The sequence below is a fragment of the Oryctolagus cuniculus genome, chromosome 10 (assembly GCF_051225735.1).
Source record: "Oryctolagus cuniculus isolate XC-2025 breed Fujian yellow rabbit chromosome 10, ASM5122573v1, whole genome shotgun sequence".
In the NCBI taxonomy this organism is placed as follows: Eukaryota; Metazoa; Chordata; class Mammalia; order Lagomorpha; family Leporidae; genus Oryctolagus; species Oryctolagus cuniculus.
In genome coordinates this window covers 69707603-69728529 of record NC_142876.1, presented here as the reverse complement: position 1 = coordinate 69728529, position 20927 = coordinate 69707603, and the positions used below count along the sequence as shown (strand labels likewise).

At 40.3% G+C, this 20927-nt stretch overlaps 1 protein-coding gene across 6 annotated transcripts in view; it reads left to right on the top strand.

Moving 5' to 3' along the window:
* Positions 1 to 20678, top strand: part of CEP76 (centrosomal protein 76) — a 29160-nt gene extending 8482 nt beyond the window's left edge. For 3 of the 6 annotated variants that reach the window (XM_002713549.6, XM_089305376.1, XM_070050512.2), the window contains exons 7-12: positions 803 to 931; positions 8144 to 8332; positions 10755 to 10921; positions 12651 to 12984; positions 17081 to 17298; positions 18847 to 20678. In XM_002713549.6, the coding sequence (XP_002713595.1) occupies positions 803 to 931; positions 8144 to 8332; positions 10755 to 10921; positions 12651 to 12984; positions 17081 to 17298; positions 18847 to 18985 (1176 nt within the window). In that variant the 3' untranslated portion in view covers positions 18986 to 20678. Of the gene's footprint in view, positions 1 to 802; positions 932 to 8143; positions 8333 to 10754; positions 10922 to 12650; positions 12985 to 17080; positions 17299 to 18846 lie in introns of those variants that run through there. The other 3 variants (XR_016214172.1, XR_016214171.1, XR_016214173.1) reach the window with 3 other exon arrangements.
* Positions 20679 to 20927: the final 249 nt, after the last annotated feature.

Below are 20927 nucleotides of genomic sequence, written 5' to 3'. Positions count from 1 at the left end.
TTTATTTAATTTGAAAGTTATGGAGAGGCAGAGAGAGAGAAAGAGGTGTCTTTCATCTGCTGTGTCTGCTCCCCCAGTGGCCAGGGCTTGGGCCAGCCTGAAGCCAGGAGCCGGGAGCTTTACCTGGGTCTTCCACATGGGTGCAGGGGCCCAAAGATTTGGGCCATCTTCTACTGGTTTCTCAGGCACATAAACAGGGAGCTGGATCAAAATGGAGCAGTCAGGATTCGAACTGGCACCCATATGGGATGCCAGCACTGCAGGCGGTGGCTTTACCCACTAGGCCTCAGCACAAGCCCCTGGAAGGCTTGGTTTAAATCAAATGATTGGGGTAGGGAAAGATCTGAATGCAGGAAGCAACCAGCTAGGCAAAGATTGGGCCTCAGTCAGCATTTCAGGTAACAGGAACCACTGAGAACAAAAGGCCCTATGCAGGAAGCAAAACCCTATGTGTGGCTGGAGTGTGGTCATGGATGGGGACTGTAGAAAATGAGGCAGGGCCAGACCTTGCAGGCCTGGGCATATAGTTTGCAGTGTGGTGAAAGAAGATTAAAAGTGTGTTAAGCAAGGGAATGACAAAATATGATTTAATTTTCTATCTTGAAAGAAAAAGTACTCTGACTACTGTATAGAGACTTGATTGTACTGAGTACCTGTAGAAGTAGGGAGGTCATGAAGTTCCTACAGACAAGAGATGATGGGGTTCACATGAGGACAGTGCTGGAGAATCATAGATTTGCTACATTTGTTGTCCTTAGGCGATTGAATAGAGATTGAAAATGTATTTTTTTTTTATTTCAAGCTTGCTTTGGAACGTCAGAAAACTGCAGAGAAAGAGCGATTATTTCTTGTATATGCTAAACAGTGGTGGAGAGAATATTTACAGATTCGTCCCTCACACAACTCACGGCTGGTTAAGATTTTTGCACAGGTTTGTAAATTATGGTAGGAAAGCTTCATGCCTGTATTTGAGCTTTACTGTTATACCTGTAAGTTTAATTTAATTATAAAGAGTATTCAGACAGATGAAAGTTTACTTGTAAAATAAATAATGATTATGTAATACTCTTATACTGAGTGGTATAATATAATCTTCTATTGTACTTTTGATTTTAATTATTGTGTTTTTAAACCTTTTTTGAATATATTTGATTTGAAGTAGCTGTTTAACTTAGAATATATCCTAAATACTTAGAATGAAATAATTAACCACTTCAACACTTTTATATGTAAGATCAATTTGTGTGTGTGTGTGTGTGTGTGTGTGTGTGTGTGTCTACTTTTGGAGCAGGGTGGGAATGGCAATTTTTTGAAGCAAACAATTTTATATAATAATCCTGTGTAACCAAGATCTCCTAGCCAGTGACCAGTAATTTCGCTTTGGTGTTTCAACAGTATGTCTCTGCCTCTGTTTTTCCCATTTTCTCTCTTTAACAAACATAAAATATATGACAAGAGTCGTATATTTTTGAAAACTTTTGAAGAACATTCAAATATTTTATATGTATTCAGCCTCATTTTGATGATTTTATATAATTTTACTTATTTTCATTTTTTGTTTGAAAGAAGACAGAGGGACAAACACTGGTTCACACCCCAAATGCCCACAACAACCAGACTGAAATCAGGAGCCTGGAACTCAATATGGCTCTTTTGTGAGTGTGGTGGGACCCAAATATTTGAGCCATCTTCTCGCTCTCAAGGTGACATTTAACAGGAAGCTGAGTTGGAAGTAGAATTGACAGGACTTGGACCAAGTACTCCCATATGGCATGCAGATGTTGCACGCAGTGATTTAACTGACTAAATCATGGTGTCAGATGTGTGTTCTGTAGATGCTTTCATATCAGTATAGTATAGAATTACTTTGTCTTATGTTTGTAGCTTTACCCTGCTTTCCTCCAGATTTTGGAACAGGCTAAAAATGGTTCAATTTCTAGTTGAGGAACTTGGAAAGAGTAGACTCTAGCTAGTTGTGGGAACAAAGGAAACGTCTCCAAACCTTCTGGCAGCAATGTCTGCTAGTACACATTGCATGACCAGGTAGGCGAGGAATCCAGGACCAGGAGGAGGGAAAGAAAGGTGGTGACAGATCAAAGAAGAGGAAAAAGTTGATAGGCTGCTGAGGAAATTATAGAATTGGGATTTTCTTCTGGGAAGTATTACTTCAACAAATTTCCTGTTTCTTAGAATTCATTATGGGCTGGCACTGCAGCTCACTAGGCTAATCCTCCGCCTGTGGCGCCGGCACATTGGGTTCTAGTCCCGGTCGGGGCGCCGGATTCTGTCAGCTCTCTGCTGTGGCCCGGGAAGGCAGTGGAGGATGGCCCAAGTGCTTGGGCCCTGCACCCCATGGGAGACCAGGAGAAGCATCTGGCTCCTGCCTTCAGATCAGTGAGGTGTGCCAGCTGCAGTGCGCCAGCTGCGGTGGCCATTGGAGGGTGAACCAACGGGAAAGGAAGACCTTTCTCTCTGTCTCTCTCTCAAAAAAAAAAAAAAAAAAAAAAAAAAAAAAAAAAGAATTCATTATGAGAAGATTTGAACCACATAAGGCCATTTTGTCTCAAATTTTTTCTTTTTCTTTTTTATTTTATTTTTTTTTTTTGACAGGCAGAGTGGACAGTGAGAGAGAGACAGACAGAGAGAAAGGTCTTCCTTTGCCGTTGGTTCACCCTCCAATGGCTGGCGCGATTGCACTGATCCGAAGGCAGGAGCCAGGTACTTCTCCTGGTCTCCCATGTGGGTGCAGGGCCCAAGCACTTGGGCCATCCTCCACTGCACTCCCTGGCCACAGCAGAGAGCTGGCCTGGAAGAGGGGCAACCGGGACAGAATCCGGCGCCCCAACTGGGACTAGAACCCGGTGTGCCGGCGCCGCAAGGCGGAGGATTAGCCTAGTGAGCCACGGCGCCGGCCTATTGTCTCAAATTTTTAACGTGGAAGATTGTCAACTGGCCAGGCATTGCCTCTTTTCATAAACAACATGAAGGGTAGAGATGTAAAGATCTTTCTCGAAGATTGAAAAGCAACTCAGTTGTAGTAGAGTATATATTAAATTGTGCTTTTTGATTGATGCCTTTTCGGTTTATGCCACCTCTTTCCCCATACATAGAATAGGTAAAATGCTTATCTTACTTGGATTTCTTGAGTTGTTTCTTGCTGCTTCTTCCTGAACTCGACTATTTAATGAAATTAAGAAACTACTGTTCCATTAGTTAATATAATTATATTAATTATATAGTTAATAATAGTTCATATATATGTAACTAATTATATAATTAGTCTCAAATCAAAAAATTATTATACATAGTCTGAAAAAGAATTTCCAGTATTTCCATGCTCCAGAGAACATAAGTTTACAGTACTGTTTTCTAGTAGAACTTCCTGTGGTAATAGAAATGTTCTGTATATAAAAGTACTTTAAAAAGTTCATGGATGGGGCTAGCATTGTGGCACAGCAGGTTAAGCTGCCACCTGGGATGCTGACATCCCATATGGGCAGCAGTTCAACTCCACTTCTGATCCAGCTTCCTTTTAATGCACCTGAGAAAGCAGCAGAAGGTGGCCCAAGTATATTTGGGCCCCTGTCACTCACATAGGAGTACCAGATGGAGTTCCAGGCTCCTGACTTCCAACTGTCCCAGCCCCAGCCATTGCAGCCATTTGGGGAGTGAACCAGCTGATGGAAGATTTCTTTGTCTCTCTGTTTCTTAAATAAATAAATCTTAAAAAACAATTTCATGAAAAGAGCAGGCATTTGTTGCATCACAATGTTAAGTCACCATTTACGATGCCTGCATCCCATACTGGAGTTCCTGGTTAAACTCCTGGTTCCTCTGCTTCTAATCCAGCTTCCTGCTAATGTGTACCCTGGAAGGAAGCATATAGATGATGGCTGAATTGTGTGTGTCCCTGCCACCCACATGGGAGAACTATATTGAGTTAGCCCCTGGATGTTGCCCAGCCCAGCCCTGGCTGTTTTGGCCACCTGAGAGTGAACCAGCAAATATCTCTCTTTCTGTCCTCTCTCTCTCTCTCAAATAAAAAAATGGGGGAAAAAAAACCAACTTTGGAATCCATGCATGTGAGGGTTTCTAAGATTCATGAAAAATCTATAGATTTCAAAATGTTCTTGTACCAAAATAAGCATCTTTTAATGTTTTTCCCAAACTTTTTGAAGTGTCCTCATGTGCTATCTACTATGTAGTCCCTATCCATGTATTAAGAAATCAAAATGTGGCTAATGTGACTAAAAGACTGAAATTTATTTCTTATTTTTTGAGACAGAGAGAGAACTCACTGAATGCCTGTAACAGCCAGAGCTGGGCCAGACTGAAGCCAGGAGGCAGGAACTCAATCTGGCTCTTCACGTGGGTGACAGGAACCCACTCACTTAAGCCATCACTGCTGCCTCCCAGAGTCTGCATTAGCAGGAAGCTAATCGAGCCCAAGCATTCTGATATAGGATACAAGTATCTCATCTGGCATCATAATGGCTAGGCCAGATGCCTACGCTGAACTGATTTTTAAAATTTTATTGGGGCCAGCGTGTGGTATAGTGGGTTGGGCCACCACCTGCAATGCTGGCGTCCCACATAGGCGCCGGTTTGAGTCCCAGCTGCTCTATTTCCTATCCAGCTCCCTGCTAATGCACCTGGGAAGGCAGCAGAGGATGGCTCAAGTGCTTGGGCCCTTGGATCCATGTGGGAGTCCTGAATAAAGCTCCTGGCTCCTGGCTTCAGCCTGGTTCAGCCCTGGCTGTTGCAGCCATTTGATGAGTAAACCAGCAGTTGGAGGATCTCTCTCTTTTCCCTCCCTCCTCCTCCCCTCCCCCCTTGCTTCCCTTCTGTATAACTCTGCCTTTCAAATAAATAAAATTAATCTTTTAAAAAACTTTGTTTCACTTTAAATAATTAAATCATAAATAGACACATAAGGTTAATGACTTAACTGGTTGAAATAGTGAATTTTCATGACGTTTAAATAACTTTTAGAGATATATTAAATACTAGAAATATTGCTATAATTTGGGCTGGTGCTGTGGTGTAGTGGGTAAAGCTGCTGCCTGCAGTGACAGCATCCTATATGGGTGCTGTTTCAAGACTGGGCCGCTCCACTTCCGATCTAGCTCTCGGCTATGGCCTGGGAAAGCAGTATAAGAGGACCCAATTCCTTGGGCCCCTGCACTTGCATGGGAGACCCGGAAGAGGTTCCTGGCTCCTGGCTTTGGATCGGTGCAGCTCTGACTGTTGTGGCCATTTGGGGAGTGAACCAAGAGATGGAAGACCTCTCTCTCTCTCTCTCTCTCTCTCTCTGTATGCCTCTCCTCTCTGTGTAACTCTGACTTTCAAATAAATAAATACATCTTTAAAAAAAGAAATATTGCGATAATTAAACATAACATTGTCTTATATTATGAGATTTCACTGTTGATGATTGACTTGGGTGAATATATCTGCTTTTTATGTCCTCATCCCTTTCTTACCTGTTAGTGGATTTGTAACAATAGGACTATCCCATGCAGGAACTGAGTTTATTACCTTAATCTTTATCAAGAATCTAGAGAATTACCAAGATCATTATGCTTAATCCATTTTTCTGTTCCGCCTTTTATTGTGGTACAGTGGTAACTCATTTAATGATCCCTTTTGAAATTTTTAGTATAAGAAGTTTTAAAGTAAGTTTTAGAAATTGGACTTTAAGATCACTAAATTTGGGGCCAGCGTCATGGCATATTAGGTTAAGCCACCACCTACAATGCTGGCATTCCATATGGGTGCCAATTCATTTCCAGCTGCTCCACTTCTGTTCTAGCTCCCTGCTACTAGCCTAGGAAAAGCAGTGAAAGAATGGCCCAAGTGTTTAGGCCCCTGCCACCCATGTGGAAAACCCAGATGAAACTTCTGGCTTCGGCCTAGCCCAGCCCTGGCCATTGCAACCATCTGGGGAATAAACCAATGGATCGAAGATTGATCTCTCTTCTCTCTCTCTTTCTTTCTCTCTCTACCACTCTCTCTTTCTCTCTGTAACTCTTTTAAAATAAATAAATATTTAATAAGTAAATAGAAAAGATCACTAAATTTTAAACAAATGTTATAATTAATTAAGGATAGCCTTTTACTGCTCAGATTGTGATTTTAGGAGTTAATATTATAATATTACACTAGACAGTTAGTAATGTTAAATTAATATAAAAGAAATTCAAATTATTTCTTTGCCTGCCTCCAAAATCAGAATTTTATTTTCAAAATCAGTGTCTTTTAGAATTAAGAACTAGGTTAGGAGTAAAAATTATAATAGTCATTTTGCTCTGCAACATATAAAAATTCATGATCTTTCTGACTTTAATCAAATGTCAGTGAAAGGTGGGGGGTAGGTGTTGTGGTGCAACAGATTAAGCCACTACTTGCCATGTCCACATACTGTATCAGAGTGCCAGTTTAAGTCCCAGCTCCTCCACTTCCAATCCGGTTCCTGGGTAATGGACCTGGGAAGCAGCAAATGATGTTTCACGGCCTTGAGTCTCTGCCAGTGAGGTTTTTTAGCCCTTCTTGCTAGTGTATGGAGTTATTTTAGTGTATAGTGAAGAAAGACATAGTGGCTCTGGTAATTGAAAAAGGTGGTGTTGCTGTTGGCTGAGGTCAATTTCATTTTCTGAGGGGCCCTGCCACAGTAGAGTGTTAAGTCGTCTCCAAAACCTTGAATAGTTAAGTGACCATTTCACTTTGCTGTAGTGATCATCAGTAGTCATGAAGTTAGAGAAAACTTGGACTCTGGCAATATTGGCTCAAAAAAACGCAGTGGCGAACTCTTCTCAAAGACCTTTATGTGCACAGTGGCTGTTCCGCACAATGTTCATGTGCATCCAGAATTCTATGTAGTAAGACGCTTTCCTAAAATGTTTGCAAAATTCCACTTTCAATTGACTTGCTTAACAGGATATTGTTTCCCAAGGATTTCTAAGTCTGATGCTGTAATGGAAACTAAAAATTTGCTCCGATCATTGTTATATCAGTCAAAAAAGTTAGAGAAGTTACTTGTTCAGTCTGTATATATGAGTATATTTATAGAATTGTTCATGGTAAAATGAAAGAATACTGCAGCTTTCTTCCCCTCTCACTCCCTACCCACCTCCCCAGCCTTTTCTCAGAGTTCTTGTCACAGGCTTTGGAGTAAGACAGCAGACAGCTCAGGGTCTGAATCCTGCCTCTGTGGCAATAGTAGCTGTAGCTTCGGTTTCTTTATCTATGAAGTGAAAATAATAAAGATATTATGAGGATTTGAAGGCATATTTTATGTATAGCACTTAAAAGCGTAGTGCTGGATGCAAGGTAAGAACTCAATAAAAATAATATCCAGGCCGGCGCCGCGGCTCTATAGGCTAATCCTCCACCTAGTGGCACCGGCACGCCGGGTTCTAGTCCCAGTCGGGGTGCCGGATTCTTTCCCGGTTGCCCCTCTTCCAGGCCAGCTCTCTGCTGTGGCCCGGGAAGGCAGTGGAGGATGGCCCAAGTGCTTGGGCCCTGCACCCACATGGGAGACCAGGAGAAGCACCTGGCTCCTGGCTTCGGATCAGCACAGTGCGCTGGCCGCAGCACGCCAGCCTTGGCGGCCATTGGAGGGTGAACCAACGGCAAAAGGAAGACCTTTTTCTCTGTCTCTCTCTCTCACTATCCACTCTGCCTGTCAAAAAAAAAAAAAAAAAAAAATCCAGAATTTTTTTTTTTTTTGACAGGCAGAGTTAGACAGTGAGAGAGAGACAGAAAGAAAGGTCCTTCTTCCATTGGTTCACTCCCCTAATGGCCGTCAGGGCCAGCACGCTGTGCCGATCCAAAGCCAGGAGCCAGGTGCTTCCTCCTGGTCTCCCATGCGGATGCAGGGCTCAAGCACTTGGGCCATCCTCCACTGCACTCCCAGACCACAGCAGAGAGCTGGACTGGAAGAGGGGCAATCGGGACAGTATCCGGCGCCCTGACCGGAACTAGAACCCGGGGTGCCGGTGCCATAGGCAGAGGGTTAGCCTAATTAGCTGTGGTGCCAACCATCCAGAATTATTTTATCTTACATTAATCTGTTCTAAAAATGCATTGTAATTGGGGATAATTAATCTGTCATAACAGGTAATATTTTACCCTGTTCCTCCAGGATGAAAATGGAATTAATAGACCAGTCTGTTCCTATGTTAAACCACTTCGAGCTGGACGGCTTCTGGATACGCCAAGGCAAGCAGCAAGATTCGTTAATGTCCTTGGTTATGAACGAGCCCCTGTTATCGGAGGAGGGGGTAAACAGGAGCAGTGGTGCACTCTGCTGGCATTTCTCTGTAGAAACAAGGTATCATACACACATATATGGCAAAATAGCCATTCAGCATAGTTATTCTGAATTTGTAGTATATTGGCAAAAGAATTACCATAGAAAAAATGTACTTACTGGAAAAAGTCACAATCTTGTTTTCACCATCTTTTATAAAATTTAAATATCTATATCAATATATAAAGAAAAAACTTAGCATTTTTTTTATATAGTCTCTTATTTAACTTAATGTGATTTCTGTGAGGTAAGGATACACAGTTACTATAGTGTTAGAAACAAAGTTATAGAGTAAATTAGAGACAGTACCAGGACTAGAACCATGATCTTATGGTACTGTTTGTATTAAAAATTTTCTCAGGTAGTAATATTTTATTAGAAAAGATAATGACAGGGTCCAGTGCTATGGGGCCAGCCATTTAAGCTGCTACTTGTGGTACCAGCATTCCTTATTGTCAGTTTGAGTCCCAGATGTTCGGCTTCCTAATCCAGCTCCCTGTGAATGCACCTGGGAAAGCAGCAGAAGATGGCCCAAGTACTTGGGCCCCTGCTATCCATGTAGGAAACCCAGATAGAGTTCCAGGCTCCTAGCTTCAGCCTGGCCCAGCCTTGGCCATTGCAACCATTTGGGGAATGAACCAGCAGATAGAAGATCTATTGATTTATTTGTCTGTCTCCCCCTCCCTCTCCCTCTCTCTCTCTCTCTCTTTAAAAATATGTATATTTATTTTATTTGAAAGCAGAGTGACAGAGACAGGAGAGACAGAGAAAGAAAGATCTTCCTTCCACTGGATAACTTTCCAAATTGCTGCAACGGCCAGGGCTGGGACAGGTTGAAGCCAGGAGCCAGGGGCTTCAGCTGGGTCTCCCACGTGGGTGCAGGGGCCCAAGAACTTGGGCTGTCTTTGCTGCTTTCCCAGGTACATTAGCAGGGAGCTGGATCAGAAGTAAAGCAGCTGGGCCCTCTGCCTTTCAAATAAATAAATCTTTTTTATAAGAAAAGAAAAAGTACAAAAGAAATGTGGAAAAATAAAACCTTGGACTACGTGATATTAAAGTGCAAGTTTGGTTTCATTTGAAGTATGAGTGTATATTTAAGAATTTGTATACTTTTATTGATGCTAAACATTGTGAATTCATTTTTGCATTGAATATCTTTGAGTGTATTGTTAATTCTCAAATGTTTTGAACAAAATTTTTAGTAAAAATTACTGGATTTAAAAAATTGTCTGGGCCAGTGCCACGGCTCAATAGGCTAATCCTCCGCCTGTGGCGCCGGCACACTGGGTTCTAGTCCCGGTCGGGGCGCCGGATTCTGTCCTGGTTGCCCCTCTTCCAGGCCAGCTCTCTCCTGTGGCCCGGGAGTGCAGTGGAGGATGGCCCAAGTGCTTGGGCCCTGCATCCGCATGGGAGACCAGGAGGAGGCACCTAGCTCATGGCTTCGGATCGGCGCGGTGCGCCAGCTGTAGCGCACCGGCCGTGGTGGCCATTGGAGGGTGAACCAACGGCAAAAAGAAAGACCTTTCTCTCTGTCTCTCTCTCTCTCACTAACCACTCTGCCTGTCAAAAACAAACAAACAAAAAAAAACAATGTGGAGCCAATGCATAATTCTTTGGTATAGAAGTCATCTTTTATTCTAACATTCAGTTCAGTAGTTTTTTTGTTTTTGTTTTTGTTTTTTTGCAAATCACGTAATTTTAGCCAAATTGTTCAATATCTTAATGCTTTCATAGAATATATTTCCTATTATTCTAGTCTTTTTAATTATAAAAGTGTTAGAAATGGCTCTGTGGCGAAGCAGGTAAAGCCACTGTGTGCAGTGCAAACATTCCATTTGGCCACCAGTTCAAGTCCCAGCTGCTCCACTTCCTATCCAGCTCCCCACCGATGGGCCTGGAAAAGCAGTGGAAGATGTCCCAGGTGTTTGGGCCCCTCCACCCATGAGGGAGACCTGGAGGAGGCTCCTGGCTTTGGCCTTGTCCAGTCCCGGTTGTTGCGGCAATTTAGGGAGTGAAGCCAGGAGCTTCTTCTGGGTCTCCCACACAGGTGCAGGGGCCCAAGGACTTGGGCCATCTTCTGCTACTTTCCCAGGCCATAGCAGAGAGCTGCATCAGAAATGGAGCTGCCAGGACTCGAACTGGTGCCCATATGGGATGCTGGCACTGCAGGTGGTGGCTTTACCCACTACACCATGGCACTGGCTCCTGTTTGAATTCTTTATGAATGTTTGAATCTGAATGCCTTCTCTGAAAGAATGCATGCTAAGACTGTTAGATTTGTGAACATTAACTTTGGAGAATAATTTAAGCTCTTCTAAAATAGTACATTATCTTTTTCCCCATTGTTTCATCTTAAAAGTGAAAAATAATTTTTATTGTATCTTTAAATACTTAATCAAAGAATATGAGGGAATAAATAATTTTAGCTTATTTTGTCTTGTAGGGTGACTGTGAAGACCATGCTAACCTTCTGTGCAGCCTTCTTCTTGGATATGGGTTAGAAGCCTTTGTCTGTGTTGGGACTAAGGCAAAAGGAGTACCCCATGCCTGGGTTATGACCTGTGGAACTGATGGATCCATTACTTTTTGGGAGAGTTTAACAGGACACAGGTCAGTCAATTAAGTTACAAGGATATTAAAATGAAGATACCAGTGTTTTAAATGACAAATTTTTTGTTCATTTGGTACCCAAAGGTAGAGATAAATATTATATATAACCTACCCTGATAATAGCCATTCTTGACATTTTATTATTCTTCCTCTTAATCATATCTCCTAGGTATATATTTCTTTCGAATCATGATGTATAGATGTTCTTTATAAATGTTTGAATTTTAATGATAATTGTAGTTATTAGAGCCTTTTAAAAATATTTTTAGATTTATTTAGAGGCAGAGTGACAGGGAGAGGGGGACAGACAGACAGACAGATTGACATCTCCCATCCAGTATTTCACTCCCTAGATGGCTACAGTGGCTGGGGTTGGGCCAGGCCAAAGCCCACAGCCAGGGGCTCCATCTGGGTTTCTCATGTGGATGACAGGGGCCCAAGCATTTGGACCATCTTCCACTGTTTTCTGAAGCACATTAACAGGGAGCTGGATGGGAAGTGAAACAGCCCAGGCTTGAAATGGTGCTTATATGTGATGCCAGTCTCACAGGTGGCGGTTTAATATGCTGTGCCACAGGACTAGGTCCAAGTGAAGTAATTTTAACATAGTTATCAAAAAGGATCTAATGAGGCTGAAATTGTGGCACAGCAGGTTATGTGCCTGCATCCCATATCAGAGCACCAGTTCAAGTCCTGGCAGCTCTACTTCCCATCTGGCTCCCTGCTGATGCACCTGGAAAAGCAACAGAAGGTGGCCCAATTGCCTAGGCTCCTGTAATCTGCATGGAAGACTTGGATGGAATTCCAGGCTTCTGACTTCACCCTGGCCCAGTCCTAGCTGTTGTGGCCATGTTGAAGAGTGGGCTGGCAGATGGAAGTTCTCTCTTTCTCTGACTGTCAAATAAATAAATGAGTGAATAAATCTTTATTTTAAAAAAGCTCAAAATAGAAATTTTTTAAAAAATTACTTCATTTATGACAGCTAAGTACCTGAACTTAAAATTTGTACCCCTCTAATATTATTTACCACATGATATTGTTAAAACACAAATTATATTTACTTTTACTTGTGTATAATTTGCATGTTTTTGCTGATTATCATCAACAAGCCAGAAAGTAAAATCATGTTTTCTTTTAAAAACATGATTTTGTCACCAGCTCCATTATTGTGAATCCACTGGACTTTTTTTTTTTTTCCCAGTACTTTAGCCTGTCATTAGATTTTGAAAGGTTTAAACATGTCTTCTTTCCTGGAACATTCTCTTTCCTTGGCATCTCTCATATCACAATCTTTGAATTTTCATTATTCCTTTCTGTCTGTTCTTTCTCTTTTTTTTTTTCACCTTGTCTTTAAATGTTGGGGCTTCTAGAGTGATAGTCGTGGGCCCTCTTTTCATTTGCATGGGTCATTTTTCTATCTGATTGATAGTCATTTCGGTTAGTTATAACTAATAATTACCTAAATTATTTTAATTATGTAATCTGAGATAATCTCTTAAATCTTAACAATATTTATATAGAATATATTCTGTTGAAGTTGGTTTCTGTGTTGTGATATACTATACAATTAATACAGAGTGATCATATGTAAAAAGGAAAAACAAGTAGTAAACTCTAGTGCTGGGAAGTAGTTATGGCTATAAGTGTTAGAATAATTTATTTCCTTATGAAGATGCTACCTTCTTAATTTTTAAGTCCTCATTATAAAAAATTATGATTTAATTTTTAGGTACATCCACAAACCTATCAATCCTGATGAACCTCCACTTGCTGAGCAGCCCAAACCATTGTATCCATATCGAACAATTGGTTGTGTTTTCAATCATCAGATGTTCCTGGGAAATTGTCAACCCTCTGATGCAGTAGAAACCTGTGTATTTGATTTGAATGATGAATCCAAGTGGAAACCCATGAGTGAAGAAGCTATTAAATCTGTGTGTGCTCCTGGAGCTACAACATCCCTTCCTCCCTTTCCACCTCTATGTGCATCCACAATTGATGCTTCAGTAACAAGTAATGAAATAGAAATGCAGCTGAGGCTCCTCGTGTCAGAACACAGGAAGGTAACTAATACTGAAATGGTTGCAGCTTCATGCTTTTTTCATTTGCCTTTTTGTTTAACAGCTTTTTTGTGTGTGTACTATAGATTCTAGCCCCAAACAAGGAAAATAGAGTCCCTCCATGTATAGGTTTTGAAAGTCATGAGAATTAAGTTCTCAGACTCAAATATTTCTGAATCACTAGTACTTTTAATTTCCCCCATTAAAATTACTGGGTTATAGTTTTCATATTTATTCCTCCCCATTGGTTTCTGCTGCAAGTATACTTTACTGTATAGATGTAAACTTTTATGTGCATTTTGACTGTTTTTCATTTCCCTGATTTCTAATGAAATCAAAAACCTTGTTTATTAGCTGTGTAGATTTCTTTTGTAAAGAACCTTAAAGAAGACATAAAAAGTGCTAATCATAAAGTTGTCAAAAGAAATCATCAAAAGACTAAAACCTAAAACTTTGGAGTGGGAAAAGGTATTTGCAACATAAAACCACCAAGCAGTAGAATCCTTATTTTTTCTTTAAAGGCAGAGAATGTCAGGGGAGGGAGAGGGAGATGGAGATATCTTATTCATTGATCACTCTGTCACTCCCCAAATGACTGACAGCAGCTGAGGCTAGACCAGGCTGAAGCCAGGAGCTTAGAACTCAATCCAGTCTCCCACATGTGTGGCAGGGACCTAAAGACTTGCACCATCATCTGCTGCCTTCTAAGGTGCACATTAGAAAGTAGCTAAATCAGAATTTGAACCCCAGACTCTAATATGGATTGTGGGTGTCTTTTTTTTTTTTTTTTTTTAAGATTTACTTAATTATTTGAAAGGCAGAATAACAGAGAGAGAGGAAGAAACAGAGATTCCATCTGCTAGTCCTTTCCCAAATGACTACAACAGCTGGGGCTGGGCCAGGCTGAAACCAGGAGACCAGATGGTCTCCCATATGGGTGGCAGGGGCCCAAGTATTAGGGCCATTGTCTGCTGCCTTCCCAGTGCTTTAGCAGGAAGCGGGATCAGAAGTGGAACAGCTAGGACTCAAACTCTGTTATGGGATGCCAGAGTCCCCAAAAGCAGCTTACTTTGCTTTGCCACAATTCTGGCCTCATACATTGTGCCAAATGCTCATTCTTGTATGATTTGTTTTTTTCTTACTTCATTTTGTTTTGTCTAGATATCATTAATAACCTTTGTATTTAAATGAAATTGTAGCTGGCTTTTAACATTCCATGGAATGTATGCTATAATCTCCCTAAGAGACCTATAGTGTATCACCTTTTTTTGTCTTATAATATAACAGCAGTGTCTTTTTTTTTTAAAGATTTTTATTTTTATTTTTTTATTTAGATTTAAATGTTATTCTGTACCCTAATTATATTATCATTTTGAGTTGTACTCTTTTTTTTTTTTTAACTTTTATTTAATGAATATAAATTTCCAAAGTACATCTTATGGATTACAGTGGCTCCCCCCCCCATAACTTCCCTCCCACCTGCAACCCTCTCCTTTCCCTCTTCCTCTCCACTTCCATTCACATCAAGATTCATTTTCAATTCTCTTTATGTACAGAAGATCAGTTTAGCATATATTAAGTAAAGATTTCAACAGTTTGCACCCACATAAAAACACAAAGTGAAAAATACTGTTTGAGTACTAGCTATAGCATTAAATCACAATGTACAGCACATTAAGGACAGAGATCCTACATGAGGAGTAAGTGCAGAGTGACTCTTGATGTTGACTTAACAAATTGACACTCTTGTTTATGGCATCAGTAATCACCCTAGGCTCTTGTCATGAGTTGCCAAGGCTATGGAAGCCTTTTGAGTTCACCGATTCTGTTCATATTTAGACAAGGTCGTAGTCAAAGTGGAAGTTCTCTCCTCCCTTCAGAGAAAGGTACCTCCTTCTTTGATGACCTGTTCTTTCCACTGGGATCTCACTCGCGGAGATTTTTTTTTTTTTTTTTTTGCCAGAGTGTCTTGGCTTTCCGTGCCTGAAATAGTCTCATGGGCTTTTCAGCCAGATCCACATGCCTTAAGGGCTGATTCTGAGGCCAGAGTGCTGTTTAGGACATCTGCCATTCTATGGGTCTGTTGTGTATCTCGCTTCCCATGTTGGATCGTTCTCTCCCTTTTTTATTCTATCAGCTAGTATTTGCAGACACTAGTCTTGTTTATGTGATCCCTTTGGCTCTTAGTCCTATCATTATGATCAGTTGTGAACAGAAATTGATCACTGGGACTAGTGAGATGGCATTGGTACATGCCACCTTGATGGGATTGAATTGGAATCCCCTGGTATGTTTCCAACTCTACTGTTTGGGGTAAGTCAGCTTGAGCATGTCACGAATTGCACATCTCTTCCCTCTCTTATTTCCACTCTTATATTTAACAGTGATCACTTTATTATTTATTTGAGAGAGAGTGAGTTACAGAGAGAGAGAGAGAAAAGTCTTCCATCTGCTGGCCACAATGGCCATAGCTGAGCCAATCTGAAACTAAGAACTAGGAGGTTCTTTCAGGTCTCCCACGTGGGTGCAGGGGCCCAAGCACTTGGGCCATCTTCCACTGCTTTCCCAGGCCCTAGCAGAGAGCTGGATCGGAAGAGGAACAGCTGGGGCTCGAACTGGCATCCTTATGGGATGCCAGCACTGCAGGTTGAGGCTTAGCCCACTACGCCCCAGCATTGGCCCTGCCATTGTCTTACAGAGTAAATGCTCAATAAATATTTGAGTTTAATTATATGTGCAGTTAATTTGACTTTTCTCTCCTATAGTTCAGTTTATGGTAGGAGCAAATTAAGCAGATTCAATTTTACTAACTCTTGAAAATTTAAAAAAAAGTGATCTAAAAATTCACTGACACTGTCTTTCATGTGGTTTTTTTTTTTTTTTTTTTTAGATTGATTTGTTTATTGGAAAGACAGTGGCAGAGAGAGAAGAGAGTGAGATAGTGAGAGAGATTTTCCATATGCTGGTTTATACCCCAGCTGCCTTCCACAGCTGGAGGTTAAGTCTCCCCTGTGGGTGGCAGGAACCCAAGTGCTTAATCCTTCATTGCTGCCTCCCAGGGTTCATTAGCATGCAGCTGAATCAGAAGTGCACAGTTGCAAAGACTCAGGACCAGACACTCAGATATGGGATGCTGGCGTACCAAGTAGCAGCTTAACCTACGGTGCCACAATGGCTGCCTCCATACTATACAGGAAATGAACCTTTCATGTCACATCACTATATTGAATGTTTTTTGATTATGTTTCTGAGAAGTGAAATCTGGAAATTTATAGTTCCCTTTACTTTTATTTCTGTGCATCCCTATCATAATTAATAGTTTAAAAATTATGAGGGACAAGTGCTGTGGCATAGCGGGTAAAGCCACCACCTGCAATATTGGTTCTAGTCCTAGCTGCTCCTCTTCTGATCCAGCTCTCTGCTATGGCCTGGGAAAGCAATAGAAGATGGCCCAAGTCCTTGGACCCTTGGACCCTTGCACCCGTGTGGGATACCCAAAAGAAGCTCCTGGCTCCTGGCTTCAGATCGGCTCAGCTCCAGCCATTTTGACCATCTGGGGAGTGAACCAGCAGATGGAAGACCTCTCTCTCTCTCTACCTCTGCCTCTTTATCTCTCTGTAACTCTGCCTTTCAAATAAGTAAATGAATCTTTAAAATAATTATAACAACTTGGGGTGGGCGCTGTGGCTAAACCTCTGCCTGCGATGCCAGCATCCCATAAGGAAGCCAATTTGAGTCTTGGCTACTCTTCCAAGCCAGCTCTCTGCTATATATAGCCTGGGAAAGCAATAGAAGATGGCCCAAGTGCTTGGGGCCCTGCACCCATGTGGGAAACCTGGAAGAAGCTCCTGACTTTGGATTGGCAAAGCTCTGGCCATTGCTGCCATTTAGGAAGTGAACCAGTGGATGGAAGACCTCCCTCTCTGTCTCTCCCTCTCTCTGTAACTCTGCCTCTCAAGTAAATAAATAAATATTTTTAAAAATTATGACAACTTCCAAAAATCGTTTCTTGGCATATGCTAAAATACAATTTACATTTTGATTTGTTTTTGAAAATATTAATATATTTCCCATTTTCTTTTTCTCTTGATTGCTGTAGGATCTTGGCCTTACTACTGTTTGGGAAGACCAGCTTTCCTATCTTTTATCACCAGCTTTGGCTTCTTATGAATTTGAGCGTACAACAAGTATATCTGCAGGCAATGAAGAATTTCAAGATGCCATAAGGAGGGCTGTACCTGATGGTCACACATTTAAAGGGTTCCCAATACATTTTGTGTACAGGAATGCTAGGCGTGCATTTGCCACATGTCTTCGGTAAGATATTATTTATGGATTGATAAATGTTCTCGCTATAGGCATCCTAGATGTTTACTTAGGAATGACATCAGAATCACATGGGGGAGCTGTTAAAATGACTTAGCTTTCTTGTGCAGATTTGATCCATGAGTTCTGGAAAGTATCTACTTAGTTTGGGCCAGTTTTCCTAGTGATTTTGCAAAATCTCAGTTGAGAATGTCTAATTTTGTCTAGTGTAATTTTTTACACTTACACCTATAGACTTTGAGGAAATAGTTTATAATTTGAATAGATCCACTAAAATTACGGAGCCTTTAGTGGTAGAGACAAAACAAAAATTTTTTTGAAGATTTATTTATTTACTTGAAAGTCAGAGTTACAGAGGAGAGGCACAGAGAGAGGCCTTCCATCCACTGGTTTACTGGCTGCACAGGCCATAGCAGAGAGCTGGATCAGAAGTGGAGCAGCCGGGTCTTGAACGCAGATGGCAGTTTCACCCACTACGCCACAGCGCTGGCCCCTAGAGACAAATTTTTTTTTTTTTTTTTTTTTTTTTTTTTGACAGAGTTAATGAGAGAGAGACAGAGAGAAAGGTCTTCCTTCTGTTGGTTCACTCCCCAAATGGCCGCTACAGCTGGAACTACGCCGATCCAAAGCCAGGAGCTAGATGCTTCTTCCCGATCTCCCATGTGGGTGCAGGGTCCCAAGCACTTGGGCCATCCTCTATTGCCTTCCTGGGCCACAGCAGAGAGCTGGACTGGAAGAGGAACAACCAGGACAGAATCTGGCACCACAGGCAGAGGATTAGCTAAGTGAACCACGGGGCTGACCCATGATTTTTAAAAATTAATTTAGGGGTTTGGACCAATGCTGTGGCTTAGAGGGTAAAGCCACTGCCTGCAGTGCCTCCATTTCATATGGGTGCTGGTTCAAGACCTGGTTGCTCCACTTCCAATTCAGCTCTCTGCTATGGCCTGGGAATGCAATGGAAGATGGCCCAAGTCCTTGGGCCCCTGCACCTGCGTGAGAGACCCAGAAGAAGCTCCTGGCTCCTGGCTTCTGATCGGCGCAGCTCCAGCTGTTGCAGCCAACTAGGGAGTGAACCAGCGGATGGAAGACCTTTCTCTCTGCCTCTCCTTCTCTGTATAACTCTGACTTTCAAATAAATAAACAAATCTTTAAAAAATTAATTTAGGGGCAAGCATTATGGCACAACTTGCAATGCCACATGGAAAGGCCAGTTCAAGCTCATCTGCTCAGCTTCCCATCCAGCTCCCTGTTAATGCACCTGGGAAAGTACTTGTGTCTCTGCCATCCACGTGGGAGACCCAAATGGAGCTCTGGGCTCCTGGCTTTGACTTGGTCCAGCCCCAGCCATTGCAGCCATTTAGGCAGTAAACTAGTGGATAAAAGATTTTCTTTCTGTCTGTCTTATCCTCTCTGTCATTCTGCCTTTCAAATAAATACATAATATTTTTTAAAATTTTAGAATGTTAGCTTATTTTGGAAAAAGAAAGTAATGCCCATGATCACTTCTTAATTGAATACATTTTTTTTCTTCTGTAGATCTCCTTTCTGTGAAGAAATAATCTGTTGTCGTGGTGACCAAGTGCGACTGGCGGTTCGCGTCCGAGTGTTTACTTACCCTGAATCTGCATGTGCTGTTTGGATCATGTTTGCTTGTAAATATCGCTCAGTATTATAGGACTAACATTTCTATAAGAATTACACCTGTGTTTAATTGGAAGTTTACACATTGTATATTGCTAGCTATTTAGAGGTTCCTTATTTTAAAATCACAGTCTGGCTTGGATGTCATATTTCAATTTTGTATATACTTAACTGATAATATGTAGAAAATCATGATGAGTGTATTTAAAAGTTGCAGATGAAAATTTTGTGTAAATCGAAATGGATTTTAGTATAAATTAAGTGTATATTCTATTTTAATAAATGCTGCTTGTTTACAGGTATTCAGTAGTTTAAATATGAATATAAAATTTACTTGGTTTCTTTTCACTAATGAATAATCAGAGTGATTTGTCTAAGGGTATGAGCCATGGGAAACTCAATACTGTGATTATTTTTCATAGACTCATGGGGTTACTTTATACAATTAGGAGAAACTAACCTCACAGCAGATTTATTTATTACATGGATAAAAATACATTTTGGTGAGTTATCACTTCTGTGGTTTACTTGTGGTTCTAGAGGTATTTGAGACTTTCCAGAAAATTATGGGATGACTTTGAGGGAAGAATAGGAAAAAAATAATGCCAGAAAAACACAAAATTGATAATAAACCTCACATGAAGTTACATTAATAATTTATAATTACTTATAAGCTTGATTCATCATAAAAATGAATTAGATATTTTAGAAAAATATTGCTTTCTGTAATTATTACTGGCAGTCTTTCACCAGTTTTATGTGTTCAAAGGATTCATTTCTTAGGCTCTTCACAGATTCCATCTTCTAAAATCACTATTTTTTTGTTGTTATAAAAAATATCACGTAAGTGACTAACCTGATCATTGTGAGACCACTGAAAAAAAGCATTTGTGAGTGACTGTGCTGATACTTGTTTTAAAATTGAGCAAGTTTTAAAAGTTAGTGTTAAGTGAGAAAACCTAAGCATTAAAGAATCTAGCAATTTGACTTTCCAACATTTTATAAAAAGCTGCCTGATGTGATAGGTTTGATTATCTAATTCTACATCTCTGTGAAAGTTTCTTAATGTAGTTGCTTCATCCATTGTTCTGAAAAATGCAGCTATACCAATTTTTTTAAATGACTTTAATTCATTGCAAAGAAACTGATTTTATGTTTTTTAACAATTAAACTCTAAAGGTATCTTAAAACTTACTTTTATTTTTACATAAAATAAATATTTATGACTTGTTTAGAAAGTCTGAAAATATTACTATTTCTGTTCTGAGTTTTATTGAAGACCGTAATCATGTGTCTTGTAAGACTGACATGGCTTTAGAGAATTAGCAAAGTAAGATTTTCTTTTTACTGTTGCCAAAATTACACATAAAGCTATCAAAAGAGAAAATTGCTTGTAACTTTCAACATTTGAGACAAGCTGTGAGGCACATACTGAGAGGCAGACTATATTAAGATTAAGGCTGAGTTTTCTCAGAGTTACAGAGTAACATCTGCATTTCAAATATGCTTCTGGTATAAATTCTAAAATAGGCTTGCTTTTTGTGCACTTTAACAGTTCAGCATTAATATTTTCCCTAAAAATGATTAATCTCATAAGATTATTTCAATGCACTTATAACTAGAATTCAGGTACTTTTACTAGTAATATCTTGTTAAGAATTAAATTCACCTTATATATTTAGCTGTCATAAAAGCTGTTTTCTATTAAAAATGTAAAATGTTTTCAATAATGTCTCTGATGTGTCCTTTTTGATTTATATATATATATATAGACCATCTTTTTATTTAGCAGAAAAATATAAGGAAACTCAGAACATTCATTTTTTTCTTGCTCAATTATGAATTTATTTAATAAAACTCAGCTAAATTTAGTTCAAACTAATTGAATACTTCATTTGCCTTTAGGATTTTTTCTAGGGTTGAGGCACAAAACATTTGATATGATCTACAAAGAAAATAATATTTATGACGTGGCA